This window comes from Raphanus sativus, chromosome 9 (genome assembly GCF_000801105.2).
Source record: "Raphanus sativus cultivar WK10039 chromosome 9, ASM80110v3, whole genome shotgun sequence".
Classification (NCBI taxonomy): Eukaryota; Viridiplantae; Streptophyta; class Magnoliopsida; order Brassicales; family Brassicaceae; genus Raphanus; species Raphanus sativus.
The window spans coordinates 1,028,454-1,047,553 of record NC_079519.1 but is presented as its reverse complement, the minus strand read 5'-3'; the positions used below and the strand labels follow the sequence as shown (position 1 = coordinate 1,047,553).

Below are 19,100 nucleotides of genomic sequence, written 5' to 3'. Positions count from 1 at the left end.
AATTAGAATGATTCCTATATACCATGAAAGAGACTTTAGAGTACATTAATTCAAATGTTGAATATGGTTTGAAAATTTTTAATCAAAGTGGAGAGTATAAATTTCAGTATATAGAGGATTTACGAAAACTCATTATTTTAGAAAGGGTTAACCCACGGATTTGGAAAATTTTTCAAAAATATGAAAATCTGGTTTTAGTGTATAGTTTCATCGAGCACTAACATAAGATGATGGTCAAAGAGTTTAGAAACCTCTTTGTCTCTGTTTCTCTAGATAATGAAGATTTTTATAATGCTAATTCCATTAATCTAGGTAGTATATGAAAATTGTAGTAAACAAATTTAAAAAACTTAGAATGATTCCTATATACCATGAAGGGACTTTAGAGTACATTAATTCAAATGTTAAATATGGTTTGAAAATTTTTAAACAAGTTGAGAGTATAAACTTCAGTATATAGAGGATTTACCGGAAACTCATTATTTTAGAAGGGTTAACCCACGGATTTTGGAAAAAAATCAAAATATGAAAATCTGGTTTTAGTGTATAGTTTCATCGAACACTAAATAAGATGATTGTCTAAGAGTTTAGAACCTTCGTTGTCTCTGTTTTCTAGATAATGAAGATTTTATAATGCTAATTCCATTAATCTAGGTAGTATATGAAATTGTAGTAAACAAATTTAAAAATTAGAATGATTCCTATATACCATGAAAGAGACTTTAGAGTACATTAATTCAAATGTTGAATATGGTTTGAAAATTTTTAACAAAGTGGAGAGTATAAACTTCAGTATATAGAGGATTTACCGGAAATTCATTATTTTTAGAAGGGGTTAACCCACGGATTTTGGAAAATTTTCAAAATATGAAAATCTGGTTTTAGTGTATAGTTTCATCGAGCACTAATATAGATGATTGTCTAAAAGTTTAGAACCATTGTTGTCTCTGTTTCTCTAGATAATGAAGATTTTATAATGCTAATTCCAATAATCTAGGTAGTATACGAATTGTAGTAACAAATTAAAAATTAGAATGATTCCTATATACCATGAAAGAGACTTTAGAGTACATTAATTCAAATGTTGAATATGGTTTGAAAATTTTTCAAAGTGGAGAGTATAAACTTCAGTATATAGAGGATTTACCGAAAACTCATTATTTTAGAAAGGTTAACCCACGGATTTTGGAAATTTTCAAAATATGAAAATCTAGTTTTAGTGTATAGTTTCATCGAGCACTAATATAAGATGATTGTCTAAGAGTTTAGAACATTTGATGTCTCTGTTTCTCTAGATAATGAAGATTTTATAATGCTAATTCCATTAATCTATAGTATACGAAATTGTAGTAAACAAATTTAAAAAAAATTAGAATGATTCCTATATACCATGAAAGAGACTTTAGAGTACATTAATTCAAATGTTGAATATGGTTTGAAAATTTTTAAACAAAGTGGAGAGTATAAACTTCAGTATATAGAGGATTTACCGAAAACTCATTATTTTAGAAGGGGTTAACCCACGGATTTTGGAAAATTTTCAAAAATATGAAAATCTTGTTTTAGTGTATAGTTTCATCGACCACTAACATAAGATGATGGTCAAAGAGTTTAGAACCTCTGTTGTCTCTGTTTCTCTAGATAATGAATATTTAATAATGCTAATTCCACTAATCTAGGCAGTATATGAAATTTTAGTAAATAAATATTAAAAAATTAGAATGATTACTATATACCATGTAAGATAGTTTAGAATACATTAATTCAAATGTAGAATGTGGTTTGAAAATTTTAAACTAGAGTGAAGAGTATAAACTTCAGTATATTGAGGATTTACCGAAAACTCATTATTTTAGAAGGGGGTTGGTTAGCCTACGGATTTTGGAAAATTTCCAAAAATATGAAAATCTTGTTTTAGTGTATATTTTCATAGAGCACTAACATAAGATGATGGTCAAAGAGTTTAGAACCTCTTTTGTCTCCGTTTCTTTAGATATGAAGATTTTATAATGCTAATTCCACTAATCTAAACAGTATATGAAATTTTAGTAAACAAATATTAACAAATTAGAATGATTCCTATATACCATGAAAGATAGTTAAGAATACATTAATTCAAACGTAGAATGTGGTTTGAAATTTTTTAAACTAAAGTGAAGAGTATAAACTTCAGTACATAGAGGATTTACCGAAAATTCATTATTTTATAAGGGGTTAACCCACGGATTTTGGAAAAATTTCAAAAATATGAAAATCTGGTTTTAGTGTATAGTTTCATCGAGCACTAATATAAGATGATTGTCTAAGAGTTCATAACCTCTGTTGTCTCTGTTTCTCTAGATAATGAAGATTTTATAATGCTAATTCCATTAATCTAGGTAGTATATGAAATTGTAGTAAACAAATTTAAAAAATTAGAATGATTCCTCTATACCATGAAAGAGACTTTAGAGTACATTAATTCAAATGTTGAATATGGTTTGAAAATTTTTAAACAAATTGGAGAGTATAAACTTCAGTATATAGAGGATTTACCGAAAACTCATTATTTTAGAAGGGGTTAACCCACGGATTTTGGAAAATTTTCAAAAATATGAAAATCTGGTCTTAGTGTATAGTTTCATCGAGCACTAACATAAGATGATGGTCAAAGAGTTCAGAACCTCTGTTGTCTTCGTTTCTCTAGATAATGAAGATTTAATAATGCTAATTCCACTAATCTAGGCAGTATATAAAATTTTAGTAAACTAAATATTAAAAAATTAGAATTGTTTCTATATACCATGTAAGATAGTTTAGAATACATTAATTCAAATGTAGAATGTGGTTTGAAATTTTTAAACTAAAGTGAAGAGTATAAACTTCAGTATATAGAGGATTTATCGAAAACTCAATATTTTAGAAGGGGTTAACCCACGGATTATGGAAAATTTTCAAAAATATGAAAATCTGGTTTTAGTGTATAGTTTCATCGAGCACTAACATAAGATGATGGTCAAAGAGTTTAGAACCTCTTTTTCTCTGTTTCTCTAGATAATAAATATTTTTTATTCTAATTCCACTAATCTAGGCAATATATGAAATTTAGTAAACTAAATATTTAAAAAATTAGAATTTTCTATATACCATGAAAGATAGTTTAGAATACATTAATTCAAATGTAGAATGTGGTTTGAAATTTTTTAAACTAAAGTGAAGAGTATAAACTTCAGTATATAGAGATTTACCGAAAACTCATTATTTTAGAAGGGGGTTTGAGTGTAGTTTCATCGAGCACTAACATAAGATGATGGTCAAAGAGTTTAGAACCTCTGTTGTTTCTCTGTTCTCTAGATAATGAAGATTTTATAATGCTAATTCCACTAATCTAGCAGTATATGAAATTTTAGTAAACTAAATATTTAAAAATTAGAATGATTCCTATATACCATGTAAGATAGTTTAGAATACATTAATTAAATGTAGAATGTGGTTTGAAAATTTTAAAACTAGAAGTGAAGAGTATAAACTTCAGTATATGAGGATTTACCGAAAATTCATTATTTTAGAAGGGATTAACCCACGGATTTTGGAAAAATTTCAAAAATATGAAAATCTGGTTTTAGTGTATAGTTTCATCGAGCACTAATATAAGATGATTGTCTAAGAGTTTAGAACCTTCGTTGTCTCTGTTTCTCTAAATAATGAAGATTTTATAATGCTAATTCCATTAATCTAGGTAGTATATGAAATTGTAGTAAACAAATTTAAAAATTAGAATGATTCCTATATACCATGAAAGAGACTTTAGATTACATTAATTCAAATGTTGAATATGGTTTGGAAATTTTTAAACAAAGTGGAGAGTATAAACTTCAGTATATAGAGGATTTAACGAAAATTCATTATTTTAGAAGGGGTTAACCCACGGATTTGTAAAATTTTCAAAATATGAAAATCTGGTTTAGTGTATAGTTTCATCGAGCACTAATATAAGATGATTGTCTAAAAGTTTAGAACCATCTTTGTCTCTGTTTCTCTAGATAATAAAGATTTTATAATGCTAATTCCATTAATCTAGGTAGTATACGAAATTGTAGTAAACAAATTTAATAAATTAGAATGATTCCTATATACGATGAAAGAGACTTTAGAGTACATTAATTCAAATGTTGAATATGGTTTGAAAATTTTTAAACAAAGTGGAGAGTATAAACTTCAGTATATAGAGGATTTACAGAAAACTCATTATTTTAGAAGGGTTAACCCACGGATTTTGGAAAATTTTCAAAAATATGAAAATCTGGTTTTAGTGTATAGGTTCATCGAGCACTAACATAAGATGATGGTCAAAGAGTTTAGAACCTCTGTTGTCTCTGTTTCTAGAGATAATGAAGATTTTATAATGCTAATTCCGCTAATCTAGGCAGTATATGAAATTTTAGTAAACTAAATATTTAAAAATTAGAATGATTACTATATACCATGTAAGATAGTTTAGAATACATTAATTCAAATGTAGAATGTGGTTTGAAAATTTTAAACTAGAGTGAAGAGTATAAACTTCAGTATATTGAGGATTTACCGAAAATTCATTATTTTAGAAGGGGTTACCCACGGATTTGGAAAATTTTCAAAATATGAAAATCTGGTTTTAGTTTATAGTTTCATCGAGCACTAATATAAGATGATTGTCTAAAAGTTTAGAACCATCTTTGTCTCTGTTTCTCTAGATAATAAAGATTTTATAATGCTAATTCCATAAATCTAGGTAGTATATGAAATTGTAGTAAACAAATTTAATAAAATTAGAATGATGGTCAAAGAGTAAACAAATTTTAAACTAGAGTGAAGAGTATAAACTTCAGTATATTGAGGATTTACCGAAAATTCATTATTTTAGAAGGGGTTAACCCACGGATTTTGGAAAATTTTCAAAATATGAAAATCTGGTTTTAGTTTATAGTTTCATCGAGCACTAATATAAGATGATTGTCTAAAAGTTTAGAACCATCTTTGTCTCTGTTTCTCTAGATAATAAAGATTTTATAATGCTAATTCCATAAATCTAGGTAGTATATGAAATTGTAGTAAACAAATTTAATAAATTAGAATGATTCCTATATACCATGAAAGAGACTTTAGGGTACATTAATTCAAATGTTGAATATGTTTTGAAAATTTTTAAACAAAGTGGAGAGTATAAACTTCAGTATATAGAGGATTTAACGAAAACTCATTATTTTAGAAGGGGTTAACCCACGGATTTTGGAAAATTTTCAAAAATTTAAAAATCTGGTTTTAGTGTATAGTTTCATCGAGCACTAACATAAGATGATGGTCAGAGAGTTTAGAACCTCTGTTGTCTCTGTTTCTCTAGATAATGAAGATTTTATAATGCTAATTCCGCTAATCTAGGCAGTATATGAAATTTTAGTAAACTAAATATTAAAAATTAGAATGATTACTATATACCATGTAAGATAGTTTAGAATACATTAATTCAAATGTAGAATGTGGTTTGAAAATTTTAAACTAGAGTGAAGAGTATAAACTTCAGTATATTGAGGATTTACCGAAAATTAATTATTTTAGAAGGGGTTAACCCACGGATTTTGGAAAATTTTCAAAAATATGAAAATCTGGTATTAGTGTATAGTTCATCGAGCACTAACATAAGATGATGGTCAAAGAGTTTAGAAACTCTGTTGTCTCTGTTTCTCTAGATAATGAATATTTAATAATGCTAATTCCACTAATCTAGGCAGTATATAAAATTTTAGTAAACTAAATATTAAAAAATTAGAATGATTACTGTATACCATGTAAGATAGTTTAGAATACATTAATTCAAATGTAGAATGTGGTTTGAAAATTTTAAACTAGAGTGAAGAGTATAAACTTCAGTATATTGAGGATTTAACAAAAACTCATTATTTTAGAAGGGGGTTGGTTAGCCTACGGATTTTGGAAAATTTCCAAAAATATGAAAATCTTGTTTTAGTGTATATTTTCATAGAGTACTAACATAAGATGATGGTCAAAGAATTTAGAACCTCTTTGTCTCCGTTTCTTTAGATAATGAAGATTTTATAATGCTAATTCCATTAATCTAAGTAGTATATGAAATTGTAGTAAACAAATTTAAAAAATTAGAATGATTCCTATATACCATGAAAGAGACTTTAGATTACATTAATTCAAATGTTGAATATGGTTTGAAAATTTTTAAACAAAGTGGAGAGTATAAACTTCAGTATATAGAGGATTTACGAAAATTCATTATTTTAGAAGGGGTTAACCCACGGATTTTGGAAAATTTCAAAAATACGAAAATCTGGTTTTAGTGTATAGTTTCATCGAGCACTAATATAAGATGATTGTCTAAGAGTTTAGTACATTTGATGTCTCTGTTTCTCTAGATAATGAAGATTTTATAATGCTAATTCCATTAATCTAGATAGTATACGAAATTGTAATAAACAAATTTAAAAAAATTAGAATGATTCCTATATACCATGAAAGAGACTTTAGAGTACATTAATTCAAATGTTGAATATGGTTTGAAAATTTTTAAACAAAGTGAGAGTATAAACTTCAGTATATAGAGGTTTACCGAAAACTCATTATTTTAGAAGGGTTAACCTACGGATTTTGGAAAATTTTCAAAAATATGAAATCTTGTTTTAGTGTATAGTTTCATCGACCACTAACATAAGATGATGGTCAAAGAGTTTAGAACCTCTGTTGTCTCCGTTTCTCTATATAATGAAGATTTAATAATGCTAATTCCACTAATCTAGGCATTATATGAAATTTTAGTAAACTAAATATTAAAAAAATAGAATTGTTCCTATATACCATGTAAGATAGTTTTGAATACATTAATTCAAATGTAGAATGTGGTTTGAAATTTTTAAACTAAAGTGAAGAGTATAAACTTCAGTATATAGAGGATTTATCGAAAACTCATTATTTTAGAAGGCGTTAACCCACGGATTATGGAAATTTTCAAAAATATGAAAATCTGGTTTTAGTGTATAGTATCATCGAGCACTAACATAAGATGATGGTCAAAGAGTTTAGAACCTCTGTTTTCTCCGTTTCTCTTGATAATAAATATTTTTAATTCTAATTCCACTAATCGAAGCAATATGTGAAATTTTAGTAAACTAAATATTAAAAAATTAGAATTATTCCTATATACCATGAAAGATAGCTTATAATACATTAATTCAAATGTAGAATGTAGTTTGAAATTTTTAAACTAAAGTGAAGAGTATAAACTTCAGTATATAGAGGATTTACCGAAAACTCATTATTTTAGAAGGGGTTAACCCACGGATTTTAGAAAATTTTCAAAAATATGAAAATCTGGTTATAGTGTATAGTTTCATCGAGCACTAACATAAGATGATGGTCAAAGAGTTTAGAACCTCTGTTGTCTTTGTTTTTCTAGATAATGAAGATTTTATAATGTTTATTCCACTAATTTTGGCAGTGTATGAAATTTTAGTAAATTAAATATTAAAAAATTAGAATCATTCCTATATACCATGTAAGATAGTTTAGAATACATTAATTCAAATGTAGAATGTGGTTTGAAAATTTTAAACTAGAGTGAAGAGTCTAAACTTCAGTATATAGAGGATTTACCGAAAACTCATTATTTTAGAAGGGGGTTATTAACCCACAGATTTTGGAAAAATTCCAAAAATACGAAAATATTGTTTTAGTGTATATTTTCATAGAGCACTAACATAAGATGATGGTCAAAGAGTTTAGAACATCTTTTGTCTTTGTTTCTTTAGATAATGAAGATTTTATAATGCTAATTCCACTAATCTAAACAGTATATGAAATTTTAGTAAACTAATTTTAAAAATTAGAATGATTCCTATATACCATGAAAGATAGTTTAGAATACATTAATTCAAATGTAGAATGTGGTTTGAAATTTTTAAACTAAAGTGAAGAGTATAAACTGAAGATGCAAGAATAGCTTGCAGATGTCAATAGTCTTCCGTGACTAACTAGACGACGAAGTCACTGATGCTGGAGGCATTAGTCGTTACTACATAAGGCATGCGGAGTGGTGGGTTACCATGTGGATGCAAGGATATGCTGAGATGGAGAAGAATAAACTGAGGGTTTATGTCTTGACGTAGTCGTTGAAGTAGTTGCTGATGCAGTGTATGTCAGAGAGTGAACCAGGAGGCATGCGGAGTGGTAGAGACCATGTGGACGCGAGATGCTAAGCTGGCGTGGGATAAACTTGAGGAGCAAGTTTATACCGTGGAGAAAAGGCAAAAGATAAACTTGGGGAGCAAGTTTATGCCTTGAGGAATAAGTACATTCCAAGAAAAAGAAAGTGTACTTATTAATATGGAAGTTGTCCATATATCCATGTTGCCTTGGAGACTAGGTTTCAGGAACATGGAGATCACTATAAAAGAGCTATGGAGTCGTGGGTATTCCAATAAGACACTGGGGGCAATTGTTATAGAGGAAGGGTGAAAATCCCTTAGGGTGTTCTTGGGTCGTGCTGAAGCAGTTGCTGAAGTACTAACGATGGAGAGACAAGTTTGGGTAGATTAGAAATTATTCAGTAGCAGCTGTTAGGGTGTTAACAGGCTAGCGAGGCTGATTAAGCAGAACTTGTAATTGAGTGTACAAGGCGATTTCTAATAAAGCAATTGGTGTTTACTTGTATCTACTTTGTCTCTTGGTTTACCTTCTGCATTACTTAATTGTGGTGTCATCTTTGCACTTACATAAACTTCAGTACATAGAGGATTTACCGAAACTCATTATTTTAAAAGGGGTTGAATCACGGATTTTGGAAAAATTTCAAAAATATGAAAATCTGGTCTTAGTGTATAGTATCATCGATCACTAATTTAAGATGATTGTCAAAGTGTTTAGAACCTCTGTTGTCTCTGTTTCTCTAGATAATGAAGATTTTATAATGTTAATTCTATTAATCTATGTAATATATGAAATTGTAGTAAACAAATTTAAAAAATTAGAATGATTCCTATATACCATGAAAGAGACTTTAGAGTACATTAATTCAAATGTTGAATATGGTTTGAAAATTTTAAAACAAAGGGGAGAGTATAAACTTCAGTATAAATAGGATTTATCGAAAACTCATTATTTTAGAAGGGGTTGTTAACCCACGGATTTTGGAAAATTTTCAAAAATATGAAAATCTGGTCTTAGTGTATAGTGTCATCGAGCACTAACATAAGATGATGGTGAAAGAGTTTAGAACCTCTGTTGTCTCCGTTTCTCTAGATAATGAAGATTTTATAATGCTAATTCAACTAATCTATGCAGTATATGAAATTTTAATAAACTAAATATTAAAAAAATAAAATTATTTCTATATACCATGAAAGGTAGTTTAGAATACATTAATTCAAATGTAGAATGTGGTTTGAAAATTTTAAACTAAAGTGAAGAGTATAAACTTCAGTATATAGAGGATTTACCGAAAACTCATTATTTTAAACTCATTATTTTAACCCAAAAATTTTGGAAAATTTTCAAAAATATGAAAATCTGGTTTTAGTGTATAGTTTAATCGAGCAATACTATAAGATGATGGTCAAAGAGTTTAGAACCTCTGTTTTCTCCATTTATATAGATAACGAAGATTTTATAATGTTAATTCCACTAATCTAGACACTATATGAAATTTTAGTAAACAAATATTAAAAAATTAGAATGATTCCGTCAGAATGTTTATAATAGATTAATACAAATTTATAATGCAGTTAGAAATTTTAAACAACTTTAATGAGTATAAACTTCAGTATATAGAGAAATTAACGAAAAAAATATATTTTTGTATGAATTAACCCACAAATTTTGAAAAAAAATATCAATAAATGTGAACATATATTTTCGTAGTAGTTAGTTCATACATTTTGAAGAAAAAAAGTTAAAAATATGACAATGTTATTTTAATGCATATTTGCATCATATTAAGATAGCTCCTCTATTTTACGGGCGACCATCTTCAGCTAAGTTCCGGCGGCTAGCTCCTCCATTTTACCGGCGATCTTAAGATATGTTTTATGGCATTTTAAAAAGTCTTAGAGCATATTTATTGGGGTATGTTGGAGGGGGATCTTGGTGGGAACCAAGAAGAAGAAAGGAGAAGAAGTGGTCTCGCGAGGAAACGTTTTCTGGGCAGTTTCGCGGGCCCACGACACGTGCCGGCCCACGATTGGTTTGTTTTAATTTTTTTTTTTTAATGAAAAAAAAAACAAAAAAAAAAAAAAAAACCCCAAATGGGTATGAAAGATAATTATGCTCTTACAAACAAGTTTTATCTTTCAAATTACGAAATTACCCCTAAGAAGTTAACTTATTTACGATATATATTTATCGTCTAAAAAACACCAACAGTGTGTTTCTTGATTCTTATTGATCTCTGTCCTGTTCAAAAACTGAACCTTAGATGAACAAATCATCCTCTTGGTCAAAATGATACAAACAGTAAAAAAGGAAAATGTATTTAAAGTCTCATGATCAATCTAAATTAAACTGCATCACAATCCTATCTACAGCGTTTTGTCCCACAACCTTGCGAGATCTCAGCTCCTCAAGAACCTCTCTAGCCAGCTCCAGCTCATTCTCATGAGCAATCCCTTCAACGATTATCACATATGTCGTCTCGTTCGGCATTCTCCTCCTCTCAACCATCGTCTCAAACACCTCCAACGCCAAATCCGTCCTCCTTACCTTGCAATACCCAAGAATCATCGCGTTGAAGTTATCCACCGTAGGTTTACAGCACCCACTCTCCTCCATTATCGACAAAACCTCCTTAGCTCCGTCAAACATCCCTTCGTTACACAACCCTCTGATCAGAGCCGAGTAGGTATGAGAATCGGGTTCGAACCCGCTGCAAGTCATCTCATACAAGAGCTGGAACGCAGCAAACGTGTTCCCTTTCCTGCACAGGCTAGTGATCACGCTCTTGTAGAAATCGTGCGTGCAGCATCTATGCTTCTTGCTCAAGCTCTGTATGATGTAAAACGCTTCTCGCACCTTGCCCTCGCACAACGCTCCTATCGCGTTGTACGTCCCCTCGTTAGGCCTACACCGTCTGTAAATCATGTCGTCCAGACACTTCACAACGAGATCAACCTTCCCTTCCTTGCAAAGACGGGCTATCACAGGGTTGTAGCTAGTGGCAGTGACTCCTCTCCCCATCTCTCTCAAAACCTCCATCGCCTGGTCCGTTCTCCCGTGGAAAGCTAACGAATTAATCAAAATGTTGTATGTAACAACCGAAGGAGATCTATCTCCACCGTCCATCTCAGCTAACAACTCGTTAGCCTCCTCCCACCTCCCGTCACAGCACAAACACCTCAAACAAATGTTATAACTCACAACGTTAGGCTTAAACCCTTTCAGAGGTAACTCTCTGAACATCCTCAACGCGTCATCAGTCCTCCCTTCTTTACAAAAACCAGTCAACAACACATTGTAACAAACCAGATTCGGCTCGCCTCCCTTGGCGACAATCTCCTCCAGGAGCTTCACGGCCTCGTCGGTTCCTCGCTCTCTGTAAGCAGCCTCGAGGAGGAAGGAATAGGTGAAGGCGTTGGGAGCTAAGCCTCTCTCCATCAGCCTCTCGACGAAGCGGAGGCTCTGGGAGAGGCTACCGAGCATGCAGAGGCCGCGGACTAGGGCGTTGTAGGTGACGGTGTTGGGAGGGAAGCCGTGGTCTTCCTCCATCTTCTCGACGAGCTGCATCGCGTAGCCGACGTTGCCTCGCTTGCAGAGCTGGTTGACGAGGTAGGTGTAGGCGGAGGCGTCGGGGATGACGCCGGAGGAGACCATGAGCTCGATCACGCGGATCGCTTTCTTGAGTCTGTTGGCTTTGCAGAGGTCGTAGAGGAGCTGGGTGGAGTGGGATGGGTTTGGTTTGTGGCCTTTTGTGACTAGGGTTTGGAGGTGGGAGAAGTGGTTGCTCAGGGTCGGGTCGTCGGGTTTCCAATTGGATCCGGTGATGGTAAAGGCGGAGTCTTTGGGGGATAGAGTCAGAACCCTAGCGACGTTTTTGTTGACGGAGGAGGAGGAGGATTGGGGGAAACCGGTGGAGAGGCGGGAGAGGAACCCTACCGGAGATGGGTTCGCCGCCATGGATAAGATTGGGTTCAGTAGAGTCGACATTGGCTTCGAATCGGACAGCGACGGAGGAGCGAGAGAGATGAGTTGAAATGAAAAAAGTTTTGGGTGTTTTTACGGAGAAGCTAGAAAAAAAAGGATCATAATGTAAAGTCGAATAGTTCTTATTCGCCTCCGCCTCTGTTATCCACGCAACGAAAAACCTTCGCGTGTTACGCTCTCGATGCTTGTGAGAAGATGATATGAAGAAGCAGGGCTGGCGATGGGCTAAAGCCCGTGAAGCATGGGCTTCGGACGCCACCAAAGCAATTCACATGTTTACTTCGCTAAAATGTAATTAGTTTCTTTGAACTGGCATGTGTGAGACTTGGCCGTCCTCGCCTTTCATCCTCTGCTTCCGGCTCATTACATGTTGATTGTTTTTTTTTTTGCATTTTGACTGATGTTGGTTGAATATGTCTGTATGTTCTTTCTACGCTCGTCTGTGGAATTTTATTTAGACATATAGACTATATAGTCACATATATAGCGACTTGTTTTCCTAATGTGCAGACAAACCAAATTTGGTGAAATTATTTTACATGTTGAACTTTGCTCATACTTCCGACTGAAAATAACAGGTAAATGATGATATGATTATATTTTAGTTCTAGGCAAGGGCTGATACTGAGAAAATCACAGCTACATATGGATGGTGTACATCTCTTTTTAGATTTCATATGAACTATGTTTGAACTTCAAAGATTTGATGGTGGAAGTCTCCCTTTGTTTTGTTGTTTGATCAATGTTCACGCTGGAAAATCAGATAGTCTTGGTGCTGATTCTGTTGATGTTCTGTCCAGATTGTATTTGTTTTCATTTGATAGATTGTTTCTTGAATGCGCATGCAGTTGCAGGTCACATCCAAGGAGGCTATACGTAATCCTCCAAGAAAATCTTTAGATATGGCATACTTAGCCTAGCCGATCACCGGTTTGTAGCCATACTCGTTCTCGTTCAAGGTCAATATATCTATCACCCTGCAGGCCGCGGGTGCAGTTAAGTCCTTGTGAGTTTCTTAATAGTGCTAGCTTTTTAAAATATGTTGTTGACTTGTAGTTTCACAGCTACTATATAGTACATATAACACTCCTTGCTCATGAGTGTGGTCCAACGTCCTGTTGAATTTTGCTAAGATCTAATGTGAATTATGTTGTTTTAGCTCCTTGCATAGAGTGTTTGTCCTTTGTAATCGTGTTATGTTATAGTACACACTGTAGTCTCCTCTTTGCCCTAAACAGGGGAAGATGTACAAGGTCATCGACCATTTGTCCTTCACATTAGTCCTTGTCTTTTGACTAGATATATTTATGCAATTTGTGTCGTGACCTCTTTGCCTTGTCCCTAGCTAATATTGAGACGCATAATAAGACTCGTTGTCATTGTAATCTTGGATCTGCTAGTTCACGAGCTTGTGATCAAATACATGATTGAACAAATTGGATCAACATTCCACCCAACTAGAATATCTCTATTAAATGTAGGCTAATATAATGATGGATTTGTGTAAGTTTCTTTTAAGAACAACACATAACTTGTTGTCCTTAATCTCTACTTTTGATTCAAACCGATTAACCAATTCTTTATTTGGTGAAAGTGAATCCGTGATCTGACAGCAACAACAACCACCACCTTTGTCTTTATCTTCTTGGTTGGAGTTAATGTAGTTCATGATCTGATGGTAACAAGTCAGTACATTTAAAATTTCATTTCGATGAATAGCTCCCTCGTATTCATACACATTTATAAAATTAATAATAATATACAGTAATATTTTTTACATTTATTTCGTTTTTTGTCTGAATGAATTAAAAGCAGTGGTGGGATCATAATGCATCTTATAGCAGAAGGTGAGATTGAAAGCAGTAGTGGGAATCATGCAATCGACACATTGGTTCCTTTATTTAATTTGAAAGAGAAAAATGAAGGGACCACACACTGTCCATAAGCACAACCACACATGACACCAAGTTAAAGTCTTTTGCAGAAAACCTCTTCTCTTGTCTCCTAATGGGGCAACGATTTTCAAGAAATAAATAAATAAAAATTGTGTTATAATGAAGTTAAGTTTCGATGATACGGCTAAGTAAGGTATGTTTTGGAGGGCAAGAAAGAGTGATGGCCCAACACATCTTTTAATTAAATCGGGACCTCTCAAACCTAACTCTTTTGATCATTGTGATTGTGAGTTCCAATCCATTTGGTAGATCCATAGATGTATTGGTGCATTTGATAAATATCCAAAGATTAATAGGATGTAATATGTTAGGTCACGAGCTACTCCTGTATGGACCATAATACATGTGATATGTATGCACTAGCGAACCCCAAACAATTAATTCATACACATGTCTTTAATGAGAAGCTTTACACAAGCCTCTTTTGAATTGTTGTAAGATATAGGTGTGTGATATGATGTTGAAACAAAAGTGTAACTAAAGTCATCACCAATTTCAAAAACTTTGATAAACGAATATTAATGACTTAGTGCATATGAACCGAAAGATATATGAGTATGGTATATATTTCACAAAAGCAAGAATTCTTTCTTTATAACAAATTCAATTATAGTGGTGCCTTTAAGGAAAGATGAAGTTTCTAGCTAGGTAAGGCACTCTTTAAGATTCTTACAATGGTTATGGATTTATTTTCTTCTTTTGAAATGTTGATATCACATGAATACACACCAGCACCAACTTTAAGTTGAATAAAAAGTAATTTTAAAGAGAAAATAAATGATACTATCCATACAACAAAGTCAAGGTGCAATGTCACTTGTTCTCCAATCAAAGAGGAAACCACAACTCAAGACTTTTTTGTTCTAGGGATACATATACTTCATATTTTAAATAGTACGTTTTGATTAATTGTATGAGATAGACACCCATTAGTTAATGTCTGGTTATGTTGTTGGTCATCTCATAATACATAAAAAAACTTGAATGAAGATAAATGTTGATCTTACGAAGAACCAAACACGTAAATTGTGCACCATGCCCACTCTTTCACTTTACAAAATCTACTTTTCCGAAACTGGTATTTATAAAAACAAAATAAGATGGTGGAGACAAAGGCATATTGTTTCAACTTTTGATGCGTGGGGAAGAAAATATAACAAAGCAAAAAATGTAAAGAAGAAGTAGGAAAAAAGAAAGTAAAAGGGACATAATCAAAGTAGGAATTAATTCTTGTGCGTTACTTTATACTCCCTCTGTTTTTAAATAATACATGTTTTGAGATTTTCACACTTTTTAATAAAACATATTAAAATTTATTTATTAGTGCATAGTTTTTGTTATTTTATATTTCCTATATTTCTAAACCAATAAAATTTCAAGAAATGCAATTAATGTTTTTGAGATTCACAATTATTCATAATTAGTTGACAAAAATTACATTGAAAATATGAAAAATACATCTTTTTGAAACAGAAAAAATTCCTAAAACATACATCTTAAAAAAACAGAGGGAGTATCTGATATCATCTTCAGAGGAATATGTCTACATCTCTCTTTCTTCAACTCTTGGGTTATGTGTGTTTTATACACCAGGATTGATACTTTAGATTTAGTTTATTTTAATGAATTCTAATCCGATATAATTCAAAACTAGCTAAAATATCTTATTTTATAAGAAAAACATGAATAACAAATACAATTTATCTCTAAATTTACATATTATCTAAAGAAAGTTAACATAATATCACTCTAGTCTTTACCTTTAAATAATTATAACTTATTACTATAAGTAATATCAGCTACTTTACAATATACAGTATTAGTTACGAATCTATCATTAAGAAATATTATAATTATTATTAATTAATTAAATTGGTTAAAAAATCTAAAGATAAAATTAACTCTCTTTTTGAGCAACTCGATAAAATTAACTAAAGATAAGTACTGTATTACAACCTTTTTTGGTTGATGTTAAATAAATAAAGATACTCCATAAAAGTCTTAGAAAGGGTCAAACAGAAGTAGCCAGGATGTTTTACGACGTGGCATCACATGGCGCCAAACTCGTACGAAAAAAATATATTACAAATACGGAAAAGTAAGATTTTACCCATTTTAACGGACCGTACAAAAGACAAAAGTGGGTCCCAGAAAATACTGTTCGCCACGCTGGAATGCTGACATGGCAATAGGCATGACTCATTCGTAACTTTTACACGTGTCCTGTATCTATTGCAAGTATTTTCATCATTTACTAATGTAAAAACAGTAAATACGTTTGTAATATTGCTAGGTTCACGGTCCAACCGATCTATAAACCGATTCGGAGCGGTTCCCCGAATACTGCTGTACAGTATACACTATGATCAAAAACATAACCGAATCTAATTAGTAATTACCTTTAAAATAATTCTATAAGCTTCCGCTAGTTTCGCTACAAGTTAAAAAAATACTATAACCGACAATTTTTTTTTGTTTTAAATTACCACACAATCTATAGGATAAAAATTCAATCAAAACAAAACAAAATCTTATTGTTGAATAAAAACAACAATGAAAAAAGATGATCGATTCAATACAACCAACCGAGTATTAGGTAACTAAATACCAAAACCGTGCCAGGAAAAAAGTTAACAAATAACTATTGAATTACCATGTTGTTCAAAAAAAAAAAAATTACCGAAAACGTGTTAAAATGAGAAGTTTATGGGAAAAACGTTACCAAAAAGATATCGGTAAAGCCTGACTACTATTATTCAAACTATAAGAAAATGGTAGGTTAATTAAATTCAGGAATGTAAAATAGATTTACCTTTGAACAAATTAAATATTGGAAATCGAATTATTTTCTTCTCTTTTTAAAAAACAAAAAAGAATTGACTTTATCTCTCTCTCTCTCTATCTCCTCGATTCACGCAGAAGGCGTCGATGTGTATAAATAGGAAACAACCATTATGTAGAGGCTCGTTTCGATTTGGTCTTTTCTCTTTCGAAGAATAAAAAAAAAAAGAGAGGAAAAGCAAAGGCCCTCTTCACGCACGCATAACAAAACGCATGCATTTCTTTTAAAACTTCTTCCTCTCTCTCTCTCTCTCTCTCACAAATTACTCAAACCTCTCTTTCTTTCCATGGCTGTTGATGCTCACCATCTCCTTCTCTCTTCTCCTCAACTCTTCCCCAGCAGGTTCGTTTATTGATTATCTCTTTCTTAGATTATTTGGAGTTTTTTTTTTCTGTGCATTGATGATTGTATTGTTTTCTTTTGCAGAGATTTAATAGTGATGAACAGTAACAACAACAACAACAACAACACCATGGTACCGACTAATGGAGGTTTCTCCACGAACATTCAAAACGGTTACGGCTTCTCATTGACAGACGATTCGCCTCCTCCTCTTCTGTACGGCGGCTCCTCACCCGCCGATTCGTTCACTAATTACTACGCCGATGGTGCTAATGTACTCCAGACTAGAAAACGCTCCAGAGATTCAAGATCCGATTACTATCATCAGTCACCATCTCCTTTTGCGTTTCTCGGCCATGACATTGATCTCTCCTCTCACATCAATCAGCAACAGCACGATATCGATCGATTCGTCTCCCTTCACGTAAGTCTCTTCTCTTTAAGAAACCGCCTTTTAGTAGTTTTTTTTTAACATTTTGATTCGAAATGGCAGATGGAGAGAGTGAGATTCGAGATCGAAGAGAGGAGGAAGAGGCAAGCGAGGACGATCGTGGAGGCGATAGAGCACGGTCTCGCGAAGAGGCTCCGAGCCAAGGAAGAAGAGCGAGAGAGAATCGGGAAGATGAACCACGCGCTCGAGGAGCGAGTGAAGTCTCTCTCCGTCGAGAACCAAATCTGGCGGGATCTCGCTCAGAGCAACGAGGCGACCGCTAACAACCTCCGCAACAACCTCGAGCAGGTCCTGGCGCAGGTTAACGATCTAACAAACGGCGCAGGATTATTAGGTAACGCCGCTGGGGATGATGATGATGATGCGCAGTCGTGTTGCGGGAGTAGCACGGGTGGAGAAGAAGCGGTTAGGCGCACGGTAGCGCCAGGACGGATGTGCAGAAACTGTGGGGAGGGGGAATCGTGTGTGTTGGTCTTACCGTGCAGACACTTGTGCTTGTGTGGAGTCTGTGGGTCCAGTGTGCACACGTGTCCCATCTGTAGATCTCCCAAAAACGCTAGCGTTCATGTTAACATGTCACCTTGACCCCCCCGTTTATGGAAACTATTCTCTTTTCTTTTTGTTAATGGATGCTTTTATTTTTTTATTTTCTCTTGAACAATTAATTGTAAGGAAATTAATAGAAAAATCTTTTTTAGATAAGAAATCACGAGAAGAAACCTTTGCTACAAAGAAAGAGAAAATAAAAAATTCTCGCTGTTTTAAGATATTTATCAAATATTTCTTCACTTTATCTCTCAGTAAATATCTTTTAATTCAATATAGCTTTTCATAGTAAAATCCAAAACTTTTCTTAAATCAAAGTAATATAATGTGGAAACCAAAGAGCCAAAACAAATTATTTTGTAAAATAAACGATATTGTAACTTATATTGAAGAAACAGAAAGATTATGTTATTGTTTTCTGTTATTGTTTTATATTTCATAATGTAGATGAGCATATAATAAAAATTACTATATTATTGAGAAAAACATAATCCCAGAACTACAGGTGAAATAAAATTAAAGTGACAAAATAGATAATTGGTGCTGGTGTGGGACCGGCTATAGCAGTTCACTGTAGGGTTTGGAAGACACGCGCCGGCAGGGAAACGTGAGAGAGGAAGAAGAGGAAAGAGACAGTGGAGGAGGTAAAAAGCTGACACGTCGGACGCGCGCAAATGTCGCTGTTGTTCGTCCTGCGTACTACTCCTGACACTTTCTCTCTCTTAATTGTTTATTTTTTTCGATTCTCCATTTGTTTTCTAGCACCTTGATTTGTGTTTAATTAACTACGGGA

At 32.8% G+C, this 19,100-nt stretch overlaps 2 protein-coding genes across 2 annotated transcripts; one reads left to right on the top strand and one right to left on the bottom strand.

The window, feature by feature from the left end:
* Nucleotides 1-10,373: 10,373 nt before the first annotated feature.
* On the bottom strand, nucleotides 10,374-12,341 carry LOC108827567 (pentatricopeptide repeat-containing protein At1g79080, chloroplastic). The gene has a single exon (XM_018600991.2). It carries the CDS (start codon nucleotides 12,172-12,174, stop codon nucleotides 10,522-10,524), a length of 1,653 nt encoding a protein of 550 aa, XP_018456493.1. The 5' UTR covers nucleotides 12,175-12,341; the 3' UTR covers nucleotides 10,374-10,521.
* A 4,748-nt stretch (nucleotides 12,342-17,089) lies between these two features.
* LOC108827566 (probable BOI-related E3 ubiquitin-protein ligase 2) lies at nucleotides 17,090-18,467 on the top strand. Its single transcript, XM_018600990.2, has 3 exons — nucleotides 17,090-17,310; nucleotides 17,395-17,734; nucleotides 17,804-18,467. The coding sequence occupies exons 1-3, from the start codon at nucleotides 17,255-17,257 to the stop codon at nucleotides 18,344-18,346; spliced, it is 939 nt and encodes a 312-aa protein (XP_018456492.1). The 5' UTR covers nucleotides 17,090-17,254; the 3' UTR covers nucleotides 18,347-18,467.
* The last annotated feature ends 633 nt before the right edge of the window (nucleotides 18,468-19,100 follow it).